Source organism: Notamacropus eugenii, chromosome 2, assembly GCF_028372415.1.
Source record: "Notamacropus eugenii isolate mMacEug1 chromosome 2, mMacEug1.pri_v2, whole genome shotgun sequence".
NCBI classification, from domain to species: domain Eukaryota; kingdom Metazoa; phylum Chordata; class Mammalia; order Diprotodontia; family Macropodidae; genus Notamacropus; species Notamacropus eugenii.
Genome location: NC_092873.1, coordinates 190,924,370 through 190,951,273, shown reverse-complemented (window position 1 = coordinate 190,951,273; position 26,904 = coordinate 190,924,370). Strand labels below are relative to the sequence as shown.

The following is a 26,904-nucleotide window of genomic DNA, read 5'->3' as shown; positions in this document are numbered from 1 at the left end:
TACTTAGACATACCAACAATCAGAATTCATACGCCCCATACAATATGCTGCTCCATCTGTTGAGAAAGGAACAAATTTTGAAACCCAATCCATGTCAGTTTGATTACTCTCTTGAAATTAATTAGGCTCATACACTCTTTATTACAGGCTTACAGTCATCAGAGACAAACAGCCATGACAGAAAACATGTAAACAGATGCAAAAATACCCTTTGATCTTTATCATCTGACTAATTTGATCTCTGTTATTCATGGTTACAGAAAGAGGACATGAATAAAATGAACACCATGAATAGGCTAGATATGGCTGAATTCCAAATGTTATAAAAAGAGGTCTGATTCATCTATATGGCACTGGTGAGGCACACAGGGGCAGCCCTCTTTATTCTAAACTAAATAAAAAATACTCAAACTAAGAAAATATTTATTAAGTGTCTACTTGGTGCCAGACACTACATTAGAAATGCCAGGCCAAGACTCACATCATATTGCCCTCACCCGCAACCAAAAAGACCCTTGTCCTCAAGGAATGAATGTATACTCAAATGGAAAAGGAATATACATTAAAGGTACCAAACAAAATATTAAAAATCTCAAGTCTAGTTAATTTAAGTCACTAAAGCTTAAAAGTATACTAGATTTTAAGGACACCCTATATTTTATATAAACAAGAACATAGAGAAAGCACACATAAAGCAAACAGGAAGAGGAGAGATGGAAGAGTATAAATGGAACCAGGAAAGGCCTCATGCAGAAGAATGAGCACTAGAGATGAACTTGGAAGGAAACTAAAAAGGTGGAGGTGAGGTGGGAGAGTATAGAGTTATGGGGAACAGCCAGTACAAAGGCAGAGAGAAGAGTTTAATTCATCTGTCAGCTGCAAATAGCACAGAAGGGGAGACTGGCTGAACTAGAATGTATATAAAGGAAAACAATGTGGAAAAAGGCACAGAAAAGGTTAACATGGGGTTCAGGTTGGGGAAAGCTTTAAATGCCCAACAAGAACCATCAGAACCAGGAAGTTTATGAACAAACAAGTCTATTCAGTGTAAATAGATGTCCTTCATCCTGGAAAGACCACAGTGCCCAAGACTGAAATTCTAGAAAAACTGGCTAAGATATACAAGACAACTTCAGATGTCATTTTTGTCTTTGGATTCAGAAACCATTTGGTGGCAAAACAACAGGCTTTGGCATTTTATGATTCCCTTGACTATGCAAAGAAAAATGAACCAAAGCACAGACTTGCAAGGCATGGCCTGTATGAGAAGAAAAAGAAAGCAGTGAAAGGAACACAAGAACAGAATGAAGAAAGTCAGGGGTACTGCAAAAGGCAAAGGTCGGTGCTGGCAAAAAGAAGGAATAAAAAGCACTATGGATGTTGTTTATCCGTGAAGGTAACTAGACCTTTTATATAACATAATATAAAACTAAAACAAACATCTCTCTTGGAAGATTCTAACTCAAACGTCTAACCTAATTTTTATTTGTTGTAGCAGAAGTACATTATCTGTGAATGGAATAGAGGCTTTACCAATCAAGCACCTTTGGCCCCTCAAGGTGTTTACTCTCCCTTGCCTTCTCTTAAAAAAAAAAAAAAGCTACCTCAATGACTCATATAATCACATTACAATTATAAGTAATTTTTACTCACATTACTAAATTGATAATTTTGTGGGGTTCAGTTACCTCATCTACAAAATAAAGGTGATTGGAATAGACAAATCTCTCTAATATTTCTTAAGTCTATGATGTTAAGAAAACCTAATTTCCCCATCTTTGTAATTCATAATAATTTAGAAGTGGCATAAAACAAGGTCTGAAAAAAAATAAAATGAAAGGAATATTTTCTTCATATTTTATATGACACCAGAAATTAGTAGATAATTGAAGCTTATACAATGACTAAGACAATCCCAGACAGATCATAGTGGAAAATGTTTTTTAAAAAAATCTTTCTGAATTTATCTCAGCAGCTAGTATATAGTATATGATAGACACAATAGATGTTGGTTTAAAAAAAGGACATTTTAATTCAATTAATTTACAACTGCAATACTAATATGGTATAGTAGACAGAATGTTAGACCTGGAAGTAAGGACTGTCTAGGTTTAAATTCTACCTCTAACACTAAGCTGCCATTTGACCAAAGACAAATCACAACCTTTGAATTTCAGTTTCCCAAAGCTGTTAATTCTGAAGAGTATTTGATAACGTATGTAAAAAACTTCAGTGCTGTGTAACTGTCAATTTACTATGAATAGGTATCTTGCTAAACAGAATAGTATTAAAAACTAAGTAAAATATATGCTTTGATTTAACTGTACTTACTTGGGAAAATTTCATTAAGGAATTCTACTTCTTCCTGGAAATTCCTGTGTGGGTACTCCTGGTGGGAAGGCTTCATGAAATTCTTACGAGAATAAAAGAAGCTCTGAAAAGCATAAATACACAATTTAATTAAAACCCCACATTAATGTGTCATAAAAATTTCAAATCGTGATTATACCATTTCATCAGAAATAATTCTAAGTCATACTGCTTTAGAAACAAACTTCTATAATTCCATCTCTCTCCTCCCATTAAACTCACAATCTAATTATAATTAATTTTTTGATACAGTATCTTAAACTCCTTGAGACCAGGGAAGGTTTATCCTGATTGATTTCTCCTGGGTTTTAAGAATGGTGGTGATTATCTATAATTATTTCTGGATTTTTATTTAAAACAATAGTTTGTGATCTAAAGCAAACAATCTTCTCTTTTGAGATAGAAACTTAATCTCAGAAGGAGAGAGTGCAGAGGAAGAAAATAAACTGGAACCAATATTGATGCAAATGGGTTGTCTGGGGGTGGAGGATGTGTCTCGTCCCAAAGTGACATGGAACACCATGTCAGAACAGGACACAAATGTAAAGCAGGGTTATAAAACTCCATTTCACACACTGAAAATAAAGACTAAAATTTAACCGAATTTCCATGTCCCATAATCCTAAAACTGTGTGCTGCTGATTCCCAAAGGACAAATATGTTCAAATGACAATGTTCAAACATTACACTTTTTAAAAAATCATAGCACCCCCTTTTCATATTAACAGGAGGTAAAAGAACATTATCTTTGACTGAGGAACCTAATAAGATGATTGTCAATGAATATTAATTCATCTAACAAGGTTTATAACTGTTTAAACGATATGAAATGAAATATAAAAGCCAAGAGTTACCATCAGTGTTAATGACCTAACTTAATAGAAGTATAATAATTATGGGAATAATTAACATCAGAAGAATTCTTCCTTCCACTAATGATATTGATAAAAAACACAAGATCATTGTTCAATCCTTTATCAAAATTTTAACTACATGAAAAGCCACTCTTTAAAAACTTTCCTGGAACCTAAAAAGAACTTATTTTTAATACTGTGTTGTATAGATTACCCCTACCCACAAGAAATGCTTTCTCCTATGAGAACATAAAGTAACTTCATGAAGGAATCCAAGTAACATCTTTTTTCTTCTCTCAAATTCTTTATAATTTACAGTATGTTATTCATCTATAAATATTCTATTATAGCACTTACACTCAAATTTTAAAATCAGAATAAATAATTTCGCTCTAACATGAAGATGTTCCTTTATATACTTACTTGAATTGAGTCAAACCCACTGTACTCCCTAGCAAGCTCCAACAGGGGGACCAGTGCTTGCAGTAAGAGGGTGGTACCACATGTCTTCAAAATGAAACGTCTCTTGGAGACAAACATGCTACTCTCACTGTGGGTGGTAAGAAAAAAAAAACCCCAAGATAATCACTATAGTAGTTCAGAAGTTTAAACCAAGTAGAAAATTAACAGTACAAACTGTTAAAATAGGCAAGTATTTATTGAGGGAACAAACATTTTACATGCAAACTTCTACAGTCTAGATTTTTTATACAAGTGATACCAGTCATTATACAAGTGCTTTTTAAAAAGACTAATTTCCCACAGGGTATTTACATGTATCACCTTGTAATGTGATATCACACATGAAACAGATTTTTTCCCTTAAAAATCAACAAATAATTCAGTACCTAGCAAGGTACCTGATCAGCATAACTTCTACAAATGAATAAAAATAAAACCAGCACATGATCATCAGGTTCTTCAAACATGCTTGTGAATTCAGAAAAACCCACTTTCCATACTTTCATAGTGACAGATTTTTTGTGGTTACTCAGGAGAACTTTTCTCTAGTTCAATAAACAGGGCGAGTTGGGCTTATTTGAAATATACTTTTTGTTGTAACTGTTGCTATGGAAAAAAGTGATTTGCCAGATTCCATTTACTTTTCACTGAGGTCACTTAGTGAATGACCTACTATGTAGCTTTTAAATATAGGGTATCCCAAAAGTTCTACTGCAGTTTTAATCTATTCACCTTTTGAAAGCTTTATATGACTAAGGTCAGAACAATGAGAAAAGCTTTCCAGGAGAGGCTGAAAAGTAATAATATAAATGTTACCAATCAACGACACTTACCTGCTTACTGTGTTGTTCATTACTGCTTTATACTAACATTTTGGTAATTTTAATAATAAAATGTCAGTATGAGGACTCATCCAAGACCACCAATTCTTTCATTTTAGTAGAGACAAAGAAAGTTGAGGTTCAAAAAAAAAATTAAGTAACTTATCCAAGGTACCCTTACCACTTTACTCAGAATCAGGACCAGAAAAAGTCTAGGTCTTGAGGTTCCCAAATCTAGCACTATTGCCTCCTTTCCCTGTGTGCTAAGTAACAGAGTTTCTTTTTCTATGGCTGTTTTAGATTGAATATTAAACTTTTACTACCATTTAGGGAAAGGAGCACTTTCCCCCTACATCTATAATTTCAAAATACACTCTGCTAAATGGTCACTGTTAACACACAAAGGGTATCCTAAAAGCCTTTAACAGCTTAAAATTGCACTAACACTTTTGGGATGCCCAGTATAGATAAGATAAATAACAAGATAATAGTTAAATAATTTATTTTTAATGGCAAGTAATTTTTGTGTAGTTTAGTACAGATCAGTACTATTTAGATTGGTACCTCTAATACAGGATAGTTATGCCTTATGCCTTAGCAGCTCCTATTTATATTCCACTTTATGATTTACGTGCTTCAGAACTAAAATGAGAAAGGTTAACTGCATATACTTTTTAAATAAAAATATAGTTTTACCTGAGTACATAAGCTTCCTGCTTGTCAGTTTTTGTCACACTTATGATTAAACAATGCACATTCTCCAAAAGTTTGTCCCACTCAAACCTATAAAGAAAAATGTACACAGTTTATTAGTCCTTAGTCCTCTGACTCCCCTCTAAGAGATATCATAGGAATCTTACAATTAGGAAGGGGACTGTACCATCAATTTTTCTTTCCAGAACCCAAAGTCTAAATCTGCAGTTCAAGCAATGCCCAATGCCAAGTAATATACTGATCGTTGTTGGAAATTTTACCTAGTTGCCAGTCAACTACTTATTGTGATCCTAACACCAATCCAAGTTTCCTTATTTTCACTCTTGCCTGAATTTTTTTAAAAAACTCTATTCCTTCCTATATACCTTCCTCTGAAAGTATTATGAGGCTTCTTTACTTATGAAAATAAGTTAAAGTGTATTTTTCCCGGATAAGCTTGGTCTCCATGACATAGTATGCAAAAGGGAGCAATCTAAAAATGTTTGATAGTTCCACTGATAGGAATATACTCTTATGGAGATCAAAGATGCAAAGTTCTCAAATATGCCACAAAGTTCATAAAACTTTCTGTTTTGCCAAATTCAGTAACTACTAACTAACTGGTAGTAAACAGATATGAAGAAATGAAATTACTATGTTGTAAGAGATGAATATGAGGAATTTAGAAAAAGCATAGGAAGATATGAATAAAGTAAGCAGAATTACGAAAATATTATACACAATACTATGTAATTACTAATGATAAGCTTAGCCCAAAAAGATGAGAAAATGACCCCTTCTCTCATTTCTTTGCTCTTTTCAAAAATGTCATTTGAAGTAATGGACTCATGGTACCGAATGAGGATTCTTCCCCCTGACTTGGTCAATGTAAGATTTCGTTTTTTCCAAGGGCCTCTTCTTGAGGGAGAGGAGAAGCTGAGGGGGAGAGCAATGTAAAAATAAAAGACAACAACTGATTTCATTTCACCAAATTAAACTATGACGAGTTCCAATGGTATAACCAACTGCAGAAAAACAAAAACAAAAACTTTACCATATCACAATCTACTTTAAACAATGGAATAAACATCAACTTAGCAGTGCTAGGGACCAGCCAGAAAATCACAGTAAAGCATGGTTTAATGAATATGTCTCCCTATAAAAATTAAGATTCCTTGTTTTAACAGGTTTATATTTTGTATTGACCAATTAAAAATTGGGGATTGTGTTTTATGAAAAAGTAAAATGAGTCAAATTCTAACTGTTTTACTCGAAAAATGTCTGATACCATGCCACATTCACTTAAAAAAAAAATCTCTGAAACAGTTTTACATTTCATTTTCATCCTCCTAGCTTGAGGAAAATTCAATTATCTAAACATTCTTCAGCCAGAGAGAGAATGGCGGTGTGATACTCAAAAGCATTATGGATTCTGTGAAGCAAAGGAGTTTAGATGAAGATCATTTAAGGGCAGGGGAGTTCTTAACTTGGAGTCTATGAGGTTTAAAAAAAATACTGATAACTTTATTTCATTACTATTTTTCCTTTGCAGTCCTATATACTTTATGCATTTAAGAAACATTCTGAGAAGCAGTCCCTGACACAAAACACAAAAAAGATTAAGAACCACAATATGAAGAAGCAACATGTACCTGTAAAAGCATCCCTCTATGATATCCAAGTAATCATCTGGGCTTAGCTTGGAGACCTCCAGATACAGGAACTTCATCGAGGTGCTATTTCACTATCTGACAGCTCCATTGTTAGGAAGCGCCAAAAATCTTGTCTCTACAGTTTCCAACCTAATATTCCTGGTTCTTCCCCCAGGACAAACTGAACAAGTTTATTCCCCAAGCACAATATTGCTTACTTCTTATACTGCTCCCTAGCTTTAGAGGCCAAGAGGTCACTATATTTCTAGCTTCTTTTTCTATTGCTCTGTGGAAATAGAGGGAAGAGGATAATAAACCAGCTTACCAGTTGCCAAGTGAGACAAGCCAGGCCTGTCTCTCCTTCTAATTATTAATGTCTTCCCTTCCCTGAGGCACCCACTACCTTTTTCCACACCTCAGCAAGGCATCTGTCAACAACCCGCAGCTAGAATAGCAAATACCAACCAGGTGCCTGGACTCCAAGGTTGCCCTACCCAGTAAATCTTAGGTTTGGGCTTTGTTTCCCTTATCCTATGCCTTACCAACCCAAAAAGTAAAAGATTAAGAAAAAAAAAATCCTCTACTTCAATTAACTTATCAAGGTGACAGGGGGTAAGAAATTCAGGTAAGGGAACTGAAACCCAAATATGTTTAGGAAAGTTTGTCCTGGAACCTAAGTTCTCAGAGAGGGCACATGCTACCATCAAGATATGATATGCTGGTATGTCTGCTTCTTTAAGAATGACTTAAGGAAATGAAACCTCAGAGAAGACTTTCCAGTTGTTTTTCAGTTGTGTCCCACTCTTTGTGATCTCATTTGGAGTTTTCTTGGCAAAGATACTGCAGCAGGGATGGGAAACCTGAGGCCTCAAGGTTCCCTACCCTTGTACTAGAGTGATTTGCCATTTCCTTCTCCAACTCATTTAACAGATGAGGAAACTGAGGTAAACATGGTTTAACAGGGTCATACAACAAGTGACTGTCTGAGGCCTGATTTGAACTCAAAAAGATTAGTCTTCCTGACTCCAGATCCAAATACTCTACTCACTGTACCTGTCCAGGGAATACTTAGAATACATCTTTAAGCCAGCACTGAAGATCAATTGTTACTGAATGTTTTTACTTGCATTAACTATTACTATTGCATTACTATTTTTCACTCTATGTGTGTACAGCTACATTTCAGCTATATATAGGTGCAACATGACCATTTTTTATAGTATTATTTCTCTAGGGAAGTCTTCCATATAACTGAATTATAAACTTGAAATGCACAGCATTTTCTTTTAAATCCAGGTGAACTGAATGGTTCTAAGGAAAGGCAATATGAAATAGTACAAAAAGCAAAGGATTTTGAATCAGGCTTTCTGAAACACAGAAGCTATGAAATTCCAAATCTTTCCCTTGTGTGTGAAATGGAGATAATCTACTTCACAGGACTGTTGTGAAGGAAGAACTTTGTAAACCTTAATGTACTACATAAGGTGAATTTTTTTTATTATTGGAAAGCTGTATTACACTCCATACCTTTACAAATTAGCATAATTACATTTTTCTAGCCTTTTAATTAAAATGATACTGTCTGTTGGCATATCATGTAAATCCATACACAAATCCCGTCCTATTTACTAGAAGACATTCCTTATATTATAAGGATACTGAAACCAACGAAGAATTCTAGTCATCTGACTTGCTCAAGGTCAGATAGGGTAGTAAATGGCAAAACTGGGAATTGAACCCAGAACCTTTGATTACACACTGCTTTCTCCCTATTGCCTATGTGCTACTGTACAGGGCAATAGGTACTCAAATGGAATTAAATTAAAAAGTCAAAAAATTAGAACTGAAGCAATAACAATTAAAACAACCTTTTTCTAGAACTATTAATGTATACTTCTATTTTCTCCATACACACCCAAGGGTTTTACTTTAATCAGTAATTTTTATGTTGAAGCAAGAATGTTATAAAAGATATTTCTTGACCTTACAGATGATATTTAGGAGAGAGGGAGAGGGAAGGAAAGTTGATAAGTGGTGGGAGAATGCCATAATGGACAAATAATTAGAAGGAGAATTTTTTAGGGCTTCAGAGGAAGTGATTATTTAAACTCAGCAGTGAAAGAATTCAGAGGTAAGGTTGAGGAAGTGCACTCTAGTATATGAGGCAGAGGCAAGTTAGTTCGGGGCAACTATTAGGAAATGCCCTTTGTCTGAAATAAGAGTAATGTAAACAAAACAAAGATAGAAAGTGTGACAGAAGAGAGGGGAGATCTAATATAAAGCTACAGATATATTTTTATCTTAGAGGCAATATTGATGACTTCTGTACTGGGACCTAGAAAAGGTCATTTCTGTTCAAGAATGAACAAAAAATTGCACTTTAAAATATGATCTAGAAACAATGTCAAGTAAATGGTCAACTGTTCTGAATTTCAACAAATTATATAACTTCACAGGAATACTGTGATGGGGAAATTACATAAAAAACTCCACTAGAAATTGTTCATCATATGACAGTTCCACTGTGTCACACATGTGGAAATTGGGTAACAATTTAAGTATATAGCAGCCATACTAATGTAATACATTGTTGGTGGAGCTTTGAAATAGTACAACCATTTTGGAATTATGCAAACAAAGCAACTTAAATGTCCATACCCTTCCAGAGACTTCATTACTGGGGGGGTTATACACTAAAAAAAGCCAACAAGAAAAAGTCCCCACACTGATCCACTGCTGCTGGAGTTGTGAACTGATCCCACCATTCTGAAAAGCAATTTTAGACTATGCCCAAAGAACTACAAAACTCTGCATGCCCTTTGATCCAACAACACCACTACTAGGTCTGTACCCCAAAGAGATTAAAAAAAACAACAACAACAAAAAAACCCCCAACTCTTTGTAAAAATATATAGCAGCTCTTTTTGTGGTTGCAAAGAATTGAAAATTGAAGGGATGCTTTTCAATTGCGGAATGACTGAACAAGTAAGTTATGGGGCATGATTGAAATGGGATATTATCGTGCTATTTAAGAAATGATAAGCAGGCTCATTTCAGGAAAACTGGAAAGGCTTAACAAACTGATGCAAAGAGATGTGAATAAAAATCAGAACACTGTACAAATTAAAAGCAATACTGTAAGAAGATCAACTGTGAATGAATTTAGCTGTTCCCAGAAATGCACTGATCCAATCAGAACACTGTACAAATTAAAAGCAATACTGTAAGAAGATCAACTGTGAATGAATTTAGCTGTTCCCAGAAATGCACTGATCCAATACAATTCCAAAAAACTCATAAGGAAAAAAGCTATTCACCTCCAGAGAATGACCTGATTACCATCTGAATACAAACTGAAGCATATTATTTTTCATTTTATTTTTTTCATGTTCCCACCCCTCTTGGGTCTTTGATATGAAAATGAAATCATTTTTGCAAGTACTTGGAAAAAATAATTTTTTGGAAAGAATTAAAAGAAAAAAATCACCATATACTCCAAAAATATTTATTAGTAGCACTTTTTTTGGATACCTAAGAATTTAAAACAAAGATGCTCATTAATTAGAGAAAGCTAGACAAAGTGTGTTAAGTGAAAGTAATGAAATACAATTGTGCTGTAAGAAATGATGTGTCATGAATACCAAAAAGCATGGAAAGATCTATATGAATTTATGCAAAGTATGTAGAGCCAAGCATACAATAAAATGACAACCAAAAAGCAGTAACAGAACTATCAAAAAATTAAAATATAAAGATAACAAAATTTATAAAGATTAAGTGGGACATAAATGAAGAGATATAAGAAGACACCACTCCCCTCAACCTATTCCTTTGTAGAGGTGAAAAGTCCACAGATGCTACACATTGCACGTTTTCAGATTCTATCAATGTTACCAATCAATTGTGATTTTTTTCTCTAAAAAAATACTACTTGTCATTTGACATTGCCCTCAGACAGGGCAACGGATACATGAGATAATGAGGATTTAAGAAACAGAAATCATCAATAATTTTCTTTAAATTGTAGGTAGGGCTACTTGGTGAATACTTTAGCCATGACAACCCATGAAAAATAAATTTTACAAACCACTTCTTCTGCACTGACAGCAGGAGAACATAGGGAAAAGAGCTTAGAGCATTTTAAGAATCACAAGTCTAAACTGTCTTTAGTTTAACTTGTTCGGGTCTGCCAGAGTCATTTTCAAGGTTTCCAGAGGACAAGCGGTACTAGGGCAGTCTGGATAGGTGCCTCCCATCTCCACCTTCATATGAAGCAGCTTTCCTCTGTAATCTACGTTCCCATCAGCCCCGTCCTCTTGTCTGCGTCCTTCTACACAACTTGCTTAGCAGAAACACACAACTCCTCAACGGTTCCTTCTCTGGTGTCAGACTCGAGATTTACAGCACAGTGCCCTAATGTAGATTTCTGCTCAAAGGCTGCCCAGTGCTGTAAGCATGGAATGGATGAAGATGGTTGGATCGCAGCAGCTATTGGCTGGAGTCTCTGGTTTCTTACACTCATTTTGCTCTGTGTGGGTAAACTCCGAAAGATGACACCTGATGAATCCAAGTACACACATGCATAAAATTTGGGACTCCATGGACAAAACTAGCAAACTCCACCAGTTTCCTACATGAAAGGAAGATTGAAATTTCAAGAAAGTCTTGAAATAAGATTCAACTTCCAGTTTCAGCAAGGATAACAGTACTTTCACACCTAGTTTCAAAAAGGTTACTATTTAGTCTTGGTAGTTTTCCTCTCTCTATAGCTTAATATCAGATTTATTTCCATAAACGTTTGCTGAATTGAATCAACAGGAAGAATTTATGAACTATCAGTTGTGTTCCCAGCACTATCTTGACACTCAAGGATACAAAAAAGGAATAACCAAGAGCCGTTCCTCAAAGATAAGTGATCACAAGATATGAACAATTTTAGAGAGAATTGCAAATTATAAATTATATTAATTGCCATTTGGAAACTTGCTCTAAATCAATAATAATAAGAGAAATACAAATTTTAAAAATTCTGAGTTTTCACCTCTCACCCTGAAAATTGACTAAGAAAACAAAAATGAGCATCGTGCTGGAGGAGTTGTGGGAAGAAAGGAATACTTGTACACTGTTGGTAGAGCTGTGAATCAATCCATCCATTTTGGCTCTCCATTCGGAATTATGCAAATGTGACATTACTTCATACATTTTGACTGAATAAATCCCTCTACTACACATATACCCCAAGAAGTTCAAAGATGAAAACAGTTTCAGTAGGACTCTGTGGTAACAAGTACAACAAAAGCTGGAAACAAAGTAGAGCAAAAGTCAATTGGTATATAAATGTAATAATTCCTGCTACATAGACAGGAGAAAAATCACCAGGAACCTGAGCTCTGAAAGACTGAGAAAGCAAAAAAGAAATGGTGAACAAATAAAGGAACATAGTTGTCTCCCTTTGACAGAAGTGTGGGGGAGATATATAAAAGGAGACGGTCAGAGTCACTATCTGGTAGTCTTGTTTAATGAGGTTTTTTGTTTGTTACAAAGAAGGGTTTGATAGGGGAGAGGGTGGGACAGTGGTACAGACCTAGAAATAACTGTGATATAAAAATAAAAGGCATCAATAAAAGTTTTTTTAAATAAGAAAAAAAAAACTTGTTCACTACAATTACATAAAGAAAATGTTTTTAAATAAAATCTATCCATAAATTAGCTGAAGAAGACAATTATAACAAGAAACTAAATCAGAAATGAAATCACCTCCTGAGGTGCTTATTTAGAAACAAAAGGATTTCTTTCATTCAGATACTTGGTGAGTGAAGACCAAAGTATTCCAGAGGCAGATTGGTGGGGCCTCAGTGGTGAAGGGTAGGAAAGACAAGGGTTGTCCAAGAGACAATTTCAGAGACTCATAAAGCCAGAGATTTAATATAGTGATATTTTAGAGCACCAACATTCAAACCTCTTGAGCCACTGACCTAACAACCACAGATGCCATTTTCATCTTGTCATCAATTCCCTCACAAACTTATCAACGTTTCAAATCAAATTAAAACCCTTAGCTGAAGGGTTCAAAACAACCTCCCCCACGTTAATAGAATGCTACACCCTTCCCTCATCTCCAGCTCATGTCTTACTCCATCCCAAATAGACCTAATTATCCCCACTACTAACTCAAGATCTATTCCTAACTTTTATTAAGTGCCAATGTACAATGTACCAGGCACTATGTTAAGTACTGGGGACACAAAGAAAGGCAAAATGAAGTCCTTGATCAAGGAACTCAGTCTAATGGGGGAAAACAACTTCATGTACATGCTGGAGGTGATAGGACACCCCTGGAGTGGAGATGGGTGGTGCATGTGAGTGTCATGTTCAGATCTGTGGTTTAGAAAGATCCTTTGACAGCTGAGTGGAAGATGGACTCCTGATCCACTTGGCTAAAACAAAATTGTAGTCAGTTCTTGGGAACTAGTGACTTAAAAAAAATAATATACCCACTGAGAGGACCAGACTTACAGTCAAGAAATACCTAATCATGTGTCTCTTGATACTTACTAGTATTATGACCATAGACAAATCACTTGACCTCTACTAGAACTCAGTTTTCTTATATGTATAAGGTTGTTTTGAGAAACATGCTTTGTCAATCTAAGAACATATATATAAAAATGAGAGTTATGAAGCAATTATCAGCTAATGTTTTAACACCTCTGTATATCAATCATACCTCAGGTTCAACTTATACACAAGATTATGGAAGATATTCTTCACATAACCTATTAAGTATAAAGAGATAACAAAAAACTTCAGAAGAAAGCTGCTCATGCAACCATGCTCGTGCCATACAAGATTATCAATGTCATATGAACTATTTATTGATACATTATGTTTTTGGGGAAAAAAGTCAGTCTATTGCTTTGTGCTGAGCATCCTGCATCAAACCAGGCATTAAATTTTTGATTTGACTAAGCCTAAAATTACAAGGAATGTTACTTTATATACTCAGAATTGTCTCCAGGAAAATCAGAGTTTGCTTCCTAAGAGTAGTAGAATAAAATTTTAAACAAAGATCTATTCAATCAAAAAAACCTTAAGCAATAAAATATTTAAAGCAACACCGATAAAGTGGGCTGTAGATCAAATGACCTCTGGGGTCCCTTTCCAATCCTATGATATTTTCAAAGTAGATGTCATTTTAAATGATGAAAAGGCAAAGAGCTCTGCAACTATACCTGTCTTATAGGTTAGAAGATCAATTTTAATAATGTATGAAAAGCACTACTATAATACACGCTATTCAGCATGTACTAACTGACCAGGGGAATACGAAAGATTGCTATGCCTTGGAAGGAAAATATTTTCCTTCATAAAAATCATACAGATTTTCCAGGTTGAAAGAAACAAACAAACAAAAAAAAGAGGTAATGTTTCAGACTGTTGACCAAAAAACTCATTTCTAACTGACTGGTGTTATTCCTTAATCCAAGACCCTTCTGTTCTGGGCAACAGCTCAGAGAAGCTATTTAACTTTACACAGATTTAAGTACAGACTCATGCAGGTTAAAAAAGCTGGGGGGTGGGGTGGGGGTGGTGAGAGATACTTCGAAAGTTCAGCTCTTTAATAGGAAAAGCTTTTTTATTTCAAAACTTTTTTGCTAAAAGGTTTTTTGGCTTAGGCTGTGGATTCCTTTAATGTAAATCATTGATGCTGTAAAGCTTGAGCAATGACGTAGTCCAGTATGGAATGAGTTCCGGGAAAGTTAATGCTGAGGTTTCAATTACTATATTTGCAACTACTGGTCCTCAGCCTTTACTGCAAATTTCTTTTAACCATAAAAATCTTGATTTCAAGTGCGGCATAAAAAATACAGAATGACTGCCAGATTTAAATTTAATTTCCAATTTTAGAGCTTTGGTACAACTATTAAATTAGCCTGTCTTTCAACAACAAATAAAATACTATTTAGTGATGAAATTTTCACATGTAAACTTACTCTAATAAAGAAATAAGTGAACACTGCATATTCCTTGCCCTGTATCTAACTCCACCCCACTATTAAGTTAAAAGTTCAGTTTTTGTGAATACTAGAGACCCAAAAGGAACGCTTATTTAAAAGACTAGTGCTTTGATAAGATTAACCTAGTTTTTCTCTCTCCAGGTAATTTGCTCAGTGCCTTAAAATATGAAGTGACAAAGTTACTGACCTGTCTTCATATCGCTTCAAGAAGCAGACAAGTCTGAAGTAATTAGATGTTTGTACTGGCACATAATTAATGTGTGGAAATCCTTACAGTAGTTTGAAAGCCAGGTCTCCTAAAGTTCAGCTTTCAAATACAGCTAGCGAGTTCAATGATTTACTGCAATCTCTTCCTTTATTTTTTCTTTAAAAGGCCCTGCAACTTCAATCTTAAACTCATATCCTAATAGATTACTTGAGCTGGAACTTCTGAGATGATGCAATGTAAGTTGCTCACACTTTAACAGGTAAGAAACTGACCTTGGAATATTCTCTTCATGAGAAAAATTCAACTCCCACAACTTATATACAAACAGTGAACATACAAAATTTCTTATAAGATTTTATGAAAATAGCATTTTGTTCAGCTTATACGCACTTTAAATAAAATTAAAACCAAATTCAAGCATAGAATTTTAAGGTACTACTGATATTTTTGAGATTGTTAAATTTTTAAAGGTGTAAGTTAATAAATGATTCACCCCTTTTTATAGGTCACTAAGACTAATTTAGAGAGCTGTCCTCTTCTATGAACTTTAAAGTAGGTTACAAAAGCAGAATGAATTTATTTTAATATATACAAATCCAGTTCATGAATCAAGAAATTTCTGAATAGGTCAAATTTGCTCTTTGCTTTAGCTTATTTTCAGAGATACTTGCTGATCAGTCTCCAAGTTGACTTCATTCCCTCATTCAACAAATGTTTATTCAGTTACTATGTATAGTACAAACATGTTAATGCTATGAAGGTCATTTATTTGGTCACGTATATATATTTATATATACACATACACACACACGCATACATATATACACACACAAAATTAAATAACACAAAGGTATATTCTACACCTGTATAATGGGAGGTGGGGAGACCGTGATATTAACTGACCCCAATGGGGAGGGCACCCCCCTCAAAGCCATCTAAATGCTAATCGCTTTTCATTAATGATGAAGTCATAACTTAAGCAAATGAAACCTACCCATTTTATATTTATACATTCCCGAGGGAATACGAGACACACAATCCAGATTATCTCAACACTTCAACTTAACATTTTAGTCATTTCCCACAGTATAAATCTCAGATATCTAGTTCCAGGTTAATAGCTTATGAAAGGGAGGTGGGAGAGGAGGGAGAGGGAAGCATGAATTAGTCTCAATTACTCCATCAATAAAGATCAGAAAATTATCAAACACATTTCTATTTCAGATTACCCTTCCGTAAGTTGCCCCAGGATGAATTTGAACCCCACATGCTGTTTTTCTGGGCAAAAAAAAGAGAAGGAAAAAAAAGTAGGGAAATCAATTCACCTCTACAATTCTAAATTTGGAACTGAGAATATGCTATTATCAACAGAAAGTACTTTTTGACAACTTAAAAAAAATCAAAAGTAATCCCACTGATTTTGGCTTACCATGTTCAGATGACAAGCTACTACTTTCAAGAAGATTTTCATATCTTCTTTCTTCATATTATTGACCATATGTCCAAGGTCTCTGTTCCAGAGATGAACGTGATATATCTTCTCACTATTACACAAAAATATTCTACCTCTACAAACACTAAAATTCCTCTGACAAGAAAGAACCTCTCTCAAACCTTTCAAGTTAAGTTCTCCCCGAACCTTAACACTAGTCATCCAATACAGTCTTCATTCTCATGGAAACTTCCAGGCTCTTGGATTTCTTTGGCCCCCATTTACGGCCTTAGAAATTTTGATCAGTTCAACGTTAACATTGTCCTCAACAATTCTGAGTCTCTTAATGCTAGCCAATGTCAAATGGATCTCTACACTGCTGCACTTCAATATAGCAGATTCAGCAAAGGTTATCTATTCCACAGGTCCTTTGTTGATACATGAGTACCATCAATTTTAAATCTGACTACAAATTTTTGGAAAAGACAATCTTTTCTACAACGGATGGCTCCAAACTTCAATGAAGAGAACTAAGGTTGCATCCCAAACTCCAAATCACATCAGCATCACATCCCAATACCTTTTCCAGAAAGGTTAATTCCTCTAACTTGTTATGCTCTCAATCTCAAGTCTCTTAGCCAGGGGTCCTTAGTAGCTACCTTCAAACATGTCCAAATCTTTCTGCTTAAACTATCCATGCCATTTGACGTCAAGGCATTTGCCTGCCCCTCCTGAGTCAATGATAAGTCCTCAAATTTACCAAATATTTATTGCAGCACTTTTGTGTTAGCTAAGAATTGGAAACAAAGTAGATATCCACTGACTGAAGAACAAGCTGTGGTATGTGAATATTAATGGTTATGATATTACAGAAATGATGAATGCAGAGAAAAGCATGAACTTACATGATTTGATGCAGAGTTCAAGAGCAGAAGCAAAGCCAAGAAAATATACAAACTACAACAATGTAAACCTAAATAACCAGAAAATAATCAAAAATAAATGTTGCAAAATTATGTACAAACAAGAGAACAAACAAAGCTCAAAAGAAGTACAAGAACACCTCTTTTTTGCCAGAGAGAGGTTCACAAAGGTGGAAAAAGTGCTTAATTTTTCAATATACTGATCAGTATAGAGGCTTGCTTTTCTTTTAAATTTTGTTTTACTCTGTTCTATGGAATAGTGGGCTCTCTGGGAAGGAGAGACATACAGAAGGAAATTTAGACAACGTACAAACAAAAGACTATCAACAAAAATTTATATTAAAAATAATGCACCACAAACATAAGCTGTATGAAATGGAAGTTTGTAGTTTCACATGGAACACTGTCTTCTATTTTATGTATGAAATGCTTTTTTTAAAAAAAAATACAGAATAATGTTGTTTGGTTGTGTCAGACTCATTACCCCATTTTGGGTTTCTTGCCAAAGATACTGGAGTAATTTATCATTTTCTTGTCCAGCTCATTTTACAGATGAGGAAAAGTGAAGCAAATAGGATTAAATGACTTACCCAGGATCACATAGCTGATAACTAGTCTTGAATGATCCCAAGGTGAGCCCCCTGCCCATGCCACCCCCAATAAATTACCTTTACTATACTATCCTCCCCCTTTTCCAAGCACCAGATTTATAAACTAAACTTACTATTTTTCTCCCTTTCACAGGCTGTCCCACTGACTCTACCTTTCTCACCTTTAGTTGACTTCTCAACCCCTTGCATTTTCAACTAAAACTACTCTCATCAAGGTCAGCAAGTATCTTCATTGCTAAATTAAGGCCTTTTCTCAGTTCTCATCTTTTTGGATCTCTCTGCAATTGTCATCTTCCTTCTGCATACATTCTCCTTCCTTTGGGACACAAACCCTCTCCTTCCTTTTAAGGATTCTCCTTCTTACCGGTCATACCATTTCTTTTCAGTCTTTAATTTCCCCTCCATCCAGTTCTCCTAGGGCTTCTGACCACATTCCTTACTAAGTCAATCTTACCAGATCTGGTAAACTCAATTATTCTCATCTCTATGCAAATGACTCCAAATCTTTTAGCCTTACCCCACCACCCCAGTCCAAAATTTGCTACTTGGACCACCCTCAGGTGCTACATGTATACTCACACTTAGGAAGTTCAAAGAGAATTTATTATCTTCCCTCCTAAACACACCCCCTTTCCTTCTAACTTCCTAATTTTTTTCAAGGATGTCACCATTCTCCCACTCATCCTGAACTTTTCTTTGATATTTAAAGGCCCTTCATGTTATGGCTCTAGACTAATTTTTTTTAACAGGCTCATTTACACATTACACAGGATATCTCATTTCCTACCTCTAATGCCTTTCTTTGCAAAGGCAGCCCACAGTCATGGAATGTTACGACTAGACAGCTGATGGCACAGTGCATAAGGCACTACTCCTCTTTCTGAGTTTTACTTAGGCCTCAGACACTAGCTGTGTGACTCTAGATAAGTCTCTTAACCCTGTTCACCTCAGGTAAAATGAACTAGAAAAGGAAATGGTAAATCAAAGCATCTTTGTCAAGTAAAGCCCCAATAGGTCATTTCCCTCACCCTTACCCTCGCCCCCCCAACCTCTTTTGATGTCACTCTCTCTTCCTGTTCAAAAATTACCCCAGGAACTTGGGTCACAGGATTTTCAATTTCAGTCTGAAAGAGATTTTAGAGGTCACCTAGTCTAATCCTTTCATTTTACACATGAGTGAATTGAGTCTTAGAGATGTTAAATGATTTATCTGGACAGAGTTCCAATTTGAATCCATGTCTTCTGACTCCAAATCCAGCATCCTTTCCCACTAGACTGAAAAGCAAGCACAGAATCTCAATTCAACATAATATCATGGACAAACATCTATGGTTATATGATTTAACCAGCATTACAAAGATTCAACAAATATTTTTAAGAGTTCCTACACTAGGTGAAAGACACCTTAGTTCACATAATTTGATTCCACAGACAAAGAGAGAAAAATTCCCCAAGCTCACCACATTTTATAAGTGACATAAAATTGCTTGGGGCTTCCTTTTCAAATAACTCAGATACCAAATTATGAAACAAAATAAACATATTTGTCCACTTTACTGAAGTTTTACCTTCTTGACCATTTGACTAGACTGATTACAAATCACTACTCCTGCATTCAAATTATGAATTAAGACTAGTAACCAAATTTTAAATAATCAAAATCTGTTCTAATTTTTCATTAAAAAGATGAATTTATTTTTTCCACTACAATGTTAACTTACAAAGCATGTCACAACTTGCTTAGTGCACACTGCACTAATTCAGAGATACTCTAAAACTTGTTAGATACTACAGACTAACAAGGTGGATGGGAAATATGCCAGTAGAATGATACTATTTTGTAATCGTAATTATTCTCCTTTTACACACCCTGGAAAATTCTACTAAGCCAACTTACTTCTTTAATGTTTCTCAGCCTTCTCTGCTCATACCACCATGGTCAGGGAGCAGAATTTCATGTATGCCCCGCCCACCCCAATAAAGTGAGAAAAGTAAGTAGCTAGGCTAGTTTATAACTAACAAAATCTCTTGTCATACTATTTAAATTTATATTATAGATTGAGTAGCAGTTTAGTGAAAAGCCTGCTGAACCTGGAAGTTCAGGTCAGAGAGATGAGAAAATAAAAACTAGGTTACTGGGCCTGTGAGTGAACAAACACAACATGCACACAGAGACACATTGCATGTATGCATTCAATTTAACAAATGCTTGTTTTGCTTGTTTACTGACTACCAGATGTTTTGGAAACTGATTGGGAGTGCCTCAGAATAAATCAATGAACTCATCACCAAAAAACATGTCCAAGTTACTTAAAAAAAAAAAAAAAAAACACCAAAAAAAACACTTCCTTCCACAATTTCTAAGCAATATAAAAGGATTCTACAGTAGCTTTTGAGTTTCACAAGCAGCTTAACAACCGTACTCAACTGGATCAATCACGTGTCTTTCTCAAATTGGTAATCCTATTGCTTTAAGGGTCTAGAAAAATGGTTCTACAGCAAAAATCTGAGGGCTCTAGAAAGATTCAGGGAGTTTTGCCCACTTGCCTATATAGCCAGTAAGTACTGAGCCACAAACTTGAATCCATTTTCCTGAACAGTACCCAAGAGTCAACTGAAAAGGCAACTTGGTGTTACAGTGCAGTAGCAATGGAACAAAATATCTTAAATCTAGATTATAATCCAGCTGGATCTTCCACTATGTGACCCTAGGGATAAATAAATCACTTCACCTTTGTGGGCTGTTTATACTAGATGATTTCTAAGATCTCCTTTTCATGTTCAAGTTTGTGATCTAGGAGAGATAGGTGAAACTAATAGCTTCTGGGGGGGGGAAAGTTTCATGGTCTTTCTCAGTAGGATGGGTCCTTAGGCAGAGTGGTGAAGCAGCCTATGAACTGTTCTCAATCATGTTTTTAAATGCATAAAACAAAAAAGGATTACAAAAGAAACAAAATTATTCTTAAATATAGTTTTCAAAAATGCTTTTAAAAAAAGGGTCATGGATCCAGATTAAGAGTCTTTGCGCCATAAATTATTAACTTTTCCCCAAGGTTTCCCTCAAAACAAAAAGATCCTACAAAATGGCTAGTTCATCTGTCAGGTGACCCTTTTACAGGCAGATTAAAATCTACACCAATATCACAAACCTTCACTAAAGGATAATTCAATATATGAACTATTCATGTTAACATCCTTCAAATTCTATGATTCTAAATGTAGTTATCACCTTGGGAAGGGGAAAAAAACCCCAAACTTCTACAAAGACTAAAACATAGCTCATCCATCAAATTCTTCTCCAAGAAACCGTTTAAATTATGAGGAATGTTCAATCTGTTAGCCAAGGAAATCTGTTTAGTTATGATGTAGCTAAAATTTCTATAACAACTCACTTCCATTTAATTACTCTTCTAAAATACCTTTTTTCCTTTAGAAACTTCTAACTGCATCAGTTTTATCACTACGGACACATACATAGGGAGGTTTTTGTCATCTCTTTTTAAGTTGAAAAACAAAGGAAAACAGTAACCCTGAAGTTTAAAGTCTTTAGCATCACACCAAACTTAGGAAGAGCCAAAGTACTTTGTAGTCACAACGAAGACAGGAATCCTTCATTTACTGCTGGAAAACGAACCACAAAAAAGTGCCTGAAATGCCTCCGTAGCACCTCCTAGTTTCCCCCTTAACCTGGGTTGCTCTTTATCTGAGGATTAGGGCTGAGTGGCAGCTAACAACATTCTTCAAAATCCCATTGGCTGACAGCCATAGGGCCCAACAGTCTGCCTACCCTAAAAGCTCTCATTGGTCCAACTTTTCAATGAAGAGGAGCCAGTTAGAAGATAAGGCACAGCTAAGAACCTCACGTGTAATCGTAGTTATGGCCACTGGGGCGGGGTGGGGGTGGGGGGGAATAGAAAAGGGATTCGCAGAGAAACGAAGGGAAGGAAAAGGGCAGGCAGTCCAAGCACACGTCGGTCCTTCCAGAGACCCTAGGGTCGCCCGACACTCAGGTTAAGCTTAATTTCTTTCAGGTACCTTTATTATTAGACTGCATGAAAGACAAGTCTGTACTTCCAATAATGCCATTGTTTTTAAAAGGGGGGAGGACGATTAGAACCAGTTTCCGAATTTACCTCCAAAGACGCCACTAGCTGCCATCAAGGAAAGGTTCAGAAAAAGCCTCTGGGATTGGTTCTGTGGCCTCAGGTGCAGGGAGCCCGGGGCCGCAGATATCCTGGACCAAGCTTAAGGCAGCAGGCAGGACAAATGCGTTACACACCGAGCATTACGTTCCCGGGCAGAAATAATTGCAGGATGGGCATCTATGCTATTAACGCCGCACTGCCATGCCCCCGAGCTCCCAGGCTCAAGTAACAGGTTATACCGCACAAGGTCAGAAAAGCCTCCAACCAATACTTCCTCTCGGGCTTCGTCACGCCCGTAGGGGCGGCCATCCGCCACGAGCGGCTGCAGACCAGCCTCGATGGCAAAAGCGGATCTCCCAGGCAGGGAGGCCGCGCGGGCCACGCGCTAGGCCCGAGGTTTTGGTGCAGAGGATTCAAGGCAACGGCGGCGCCCCCCACCCCACCCCCACCCGAGGCCGCGCGGGCACTGCGACACCGCCGCCTCCCACCCGCTCCCCACCCCAAGGAGCCAGCCGGCAGGGACCCGAAGGGGAGGCCGCGGGAGGCGGGTTTTTATGGCGGCTCCGCGGGAGGCCTGCTTAAACCAGATCCTTCTCCGAGGGGGAATTCCCCTTCCTCCCCGCAGCGGCGGGAAGAGCGTATCTGCCCTCTCCCCCAAAGCCCACCAGGGGCTGCGGGCAGTGACGGTGGTGGGTCCAGCCGGATCGAGGTCACCTAACGCGGACAAGTGGTCCGAGGAGCCCCAGGCTCGAGCGGACGGCGCCGAACACACCTGACCCGCGGGCAGAGAGGGAAGGAGACCGAGCCAACGACCGGCTCTCGCGCTCCCCCCCCCCCCCCCTTCCTCCCTCCCTCCAGGCGGGGGCGGCGCCCAGTAGCCCGGATGGGTGAGCATTCCATTCCTCAATCACCTGAAGCCCGCGCTCGCCCACCCCACCCCCGGGCCGCGGAAGGACGTTACCTGAGCGCGGCCGGCACGAGGCAGAGGCCCCACCGCAAACGGCGCTCCAGTCCCCTCCCCCTCGCCCCTACCACCATCAGCCCCGCCACGGAAAAGGGCGCCGACTACCGAACGTAGGATTTTACCACCTGACGGCGGGCAGCTAGTCCCCGGCCCTCTAGACACCTCCGCCCCCCTCCCGTCCTTCCACCCCCGACCCTGGCCCGCTGACCAAGGCTTATCCACGCTTCCGACCCCTCGCCACCGCGCCCCCCGACCTTGGGATGGTGCGGAGATCCCCAGATCCTTTGCTCTCGTCTGGCTGCTGCCGGGAGAACCAAACCTCCAGCAGCTTCTCGGTCCCTTCGAAGAAGTGTGCAGCTTCCATCACTGTGAGACAAGCGAACAACCAACAACCACAGAAAATCAACTAAATTAAATCTCTTCTCCCGCCGCCGCCGCCTCCGCCGCTGCGGGTTGTTCCTGCTGCTTCTTTAAAGTTCAGGAGGTTTTTTTGTTTCTTTTTTTTTCGCGTGCGCGTGGTTCTTTTTTTTTTGCTTCTGTTATAATTTTATATTAACTTTTTTTAAAAAAAGATTAATAAAATTTTTCCCGGCTTTTTTTTCTCTCGTGCGAAAGTTGAACGTGAGTCTGTGTTGGAAATAGAGGCAGATGCTGTTCAGTCTCTTTTACTCCGCTGGTTCCCGTTACAGAGAAGAGCATAGAGCGAGCGCTAGCTAATGTCGCCGGCCATACTGTGTAAGCGAGGGCGCTGCGTGAGCAAGGCCCTTATATACCCCCTCACCCCACAGGGTCAGGAAGTGACGCACGCGGCCCCGCCCCTCCCGCTCATAGCACCCGGCGCCTGTCAATCACTTGCCGTCTTAGGTTGGGGCGGGCCTCCCGCGTGCGCCGGGAAGCAGCTTTCCTGGTCAATCTTTTGCCATGGCTCCCTCGAGCGGGAGGTAGAGGAGGAGGAGACCGCGTTTGCATTTAGCTGGGGAGAATAAATCGGGGTGAAAAAGGAAGCGTCTAAGCGGAGTGGGGAGGAGGACTTGTCTGTCGCGGCTGAGCTTTTCAAAATTCAGCTAGCGTGGGCGGGTCCTTGTGTCTGAGATGGGCTGGGCTGGGCTGGGCGGTGCAGGGCGGGCCGGGCCGGGCTGCGCTGCCGGGGAGCGGCTCGCTCCCTTCCCTGTGGGGTGTCTTTGGTCACCCATGCTTCTGGTGGATCTGGCTATTCTCCGCCGACTATTTCTCCGAGGCTAGAACAAGAAAGGAAGCATCCACGTTTTCAAACTCCACGCGTTGCCCCTTGACGCGTGCCCTTGCCAAGAGTGGGAGCACCAGGCTTTCGCCTCTTTCTGCCCCAGCTTCATCCTGGCGTGCGAATAGGAGCGAATTCGTATCGCTTTTACACAATAGGCAGAAGCTGTTGGGCTTTCGCCTGGTTTGAAAAAGGGGAAAGAAAAGCAGCGTGGCGCCCAGCCCTAGAGGGCTCTGGGTCTCCGCGAGCCGCCTCCATTAACCTGTTTATCCTTTAGAAAACCCTTCTCTCAGTCTCGTGAGTTTGTGGAGCGCGGAGCACAACTTCATGCCTCAGTGGGACAGATTTAAGAATGAGAATGTCTTCCTCCAAATCGAACGGGGCATTAACTTTATTGGTAAATCCGATTTGTTTCTCACAAATCTCAACCGATTGAAAATGGTCCCTGGGAAGAGGGGCGTTGGCACTGGCTCAGCCTTCAGCAGGTATCCTAATCAATAGAAAACCGCGTTCTAGAATGGGGCACTGAGGACTGTGAAGAAGTGCATCGTTGCTGAGATGCCTAATGCACGGAAAATGAATGCATGACCGACCATGGCAGGACAAAGTTAGGACAGGGTCAGAATGTCACAGTGACCCTCCGTCTTACTTATTGGGTACCTGGGAGAACTTGGAAGATTGAAAAATGTCTGCGACTTGAAGAGAAATGTGTCACGAGACGAAATAAATTTCTCTTAAGATCAGAGAAGACTTTTAAAAACTGGGCTTTCGGATGTTGTCAGCATGGGGAGGGGGAAGCAGCTGGAAAAGAGGTTTGAGCTTGCTTTCCAGATACCCTGCAGGGCTTTATACTTGTCCAACAAGTATAAAGGTTTGTTCACATTTTTCCATGAAACTTGTTGAAAGCAACTAGGTATTGAGCTTGTTATTATATTTGCTAATAATCTTGCCACCTTGTACAAAAACATCTGACTGTTTAAATTGGGGTTATGAACTCCCAGATCTTACAGTCCATCTTTCCATTAGTTGAGGCAAAGACAAGCAAATGGGTAGGCAAGTCAAGGCTGTTTTTTTTTTTTTAATGGAAAGATGGCTTGTAATACTAATTGGGATGAAGATGAAAGTAGTACTGCCATGTTTTTACAAGCAATTCCATTCTTTGGCTTTAAGTAGTTGCTTATAGAAATGGAGAATCCACGTCTGTTAAACTGCCTCAAACTCTACTTGTAGTATAAACATTATTTGTCTTATAATTGCTTGTAATTAGTTGCTTTTCAATTGCTACCATATTATTTTTTCCAATGTAATTTAAGTCTTAATGTAGTGATGAGAACAATGATACTGTAAAACCTTGTTAATTTGATGGAGGTTAATTCAAAATAATGTGTATATTAAAGCAATTAGTGTTTCCTAGCCAAATGGCTTATGGAATAAATTTTAGAACTGGAAGGATCATTGGGTCATAGATTAGACTTGTAAGGTCATTAAATGAGCCAAAGGATTTTAACCTGAAGTCCATGAATGAAGTTTTTTTAAAAAATATATTGATAATAAAACCTAAATGTAATTGATTTCCTTTATAATCTCATGTATTTTAGATATTTAAAAACATTATTCTGAGAGGAGGTCCATAGGTTTCACCAGACTGCTGAAGGGGTCCAGGACATAAAAAAAAGTTTAAGAACACCTGATAATCCAGCTGCCTCAATTTAGAGAGAAATAAAAAAACAGAAGCTCAAAGATATGTACAAGGTTATGAAGCTAGTTATATCCACAGTAGTAGAGCTGGGATTAGAAACCATGTGTTACTATTTATAGGCTATTTTAAATCTTGAAGCTGAGAATCACCATGTACTTAGTTCTTAATTTGTTAATCCATGCATGGATATACTACACCTTTTCCCAGAATCAAGAAGTACAAAACTGAATTTATCTCCCCCACCACCATTTGATTCCTTTTCCTAACTACTCCATTCCTCATGAATGAAATTACGATACTACCAATCATTTTTATCATAATTTCAACATCTGACTGTCCCTGTGCCTGGAATGCTCTCCCTTCTTCAGCTCTGCCTGTTGCCTTCCCAGGTTTCCATAAAGTCCCAACTAAAATCTCATATTTTACAGAGAGCCTTTCCCAACCAACCCCTCTTAATTCTAGTGCCTTCCTCTTGTTAATTATTTCATATTTGTCTTGTGTATAGCTTGCTTTGTATATGTTTATTTGCCTTTTGTCTCCCCCATTAGATTATAAACTCCTTTAATAAAAATTAAATGCTTATTAATTGATTGATGACTGGACCCCAAAAGTACTAAGTATTAGGTAAACCTAGAGAATGTTGAGTGCCCCAAGAATTTGTCTTTGGCCTCTTATATTGTTAGATAATTTTTCTGTCCGTTGATTATTATTAATGAATTAGATAAAGACATAAAAGACATGCTCATCAAATTTTCAGATAACATGAAGGCTAAAGAGCACATTGGAGAATGAACTCAAGATCTCAAAAGATC

At 37.8% G+C, this 26,904-nt stretch overlaps 1 protein-coding gene and 1 pseudogene across 5 annotated transcripts in view; one reads left to right on the top strand and one right to left on the bottom strand.

The window, feature by feature from the left end:
* Nucleotides 1-23,895, bottom strand: part of AMD1 (adenosylmethionine decarboxylase 1) — a 68,740-nt gene extending 44,845 nt beyond the window's left edge. For 2 of the 5 annotated variants that reach the window (XM_072643055.1, XM_072643053.1), the window contains exons 1-5: nucleotides 23,408-23,895; nucleotides 5,204-5,290; nucleotides 3,648-3,774; nucleotides 2,332-2,434; nucleotides 14-56 (exon numbers count right to left, since the gene is read on the bottom strand). In XM_072643055.1, coding sequence (XP_072499156.1) covers nucleotides 14-56; nucleotides 2,332-2,434; nucleotides 3,648-3,774; nucleotides 5,204-5,290; nucleotides 23,408-23,517 — 470 coding nt within the window. In that variant the 5' untranslated portion in view covers nucleotides 23,518-23,895. Of the gene's footprint in view, nucleotides 1-13; nucleotides 57-2,331; nucleotides 2,435-3,647; nucleotides 3,775-5,203; nucleotides 5,291-22,854; nucleotides 23,006-23,150; nucleotides 23,230-23,407 lie in introns of those variants that run through there. The other 3 variants (XM_072643054.1, XM_072643052.1, XM_072643051.1) reach the window with 3 other exon arrangements.
* Nucleotides 348-1,466, top strand: LOC140530413 (small ribosomal subunit protein eS24 pseudogene; annotated as a pseudogene).
* Nucleotides 23,896-26,904: the final 3,009 nt, after the last annotated feature.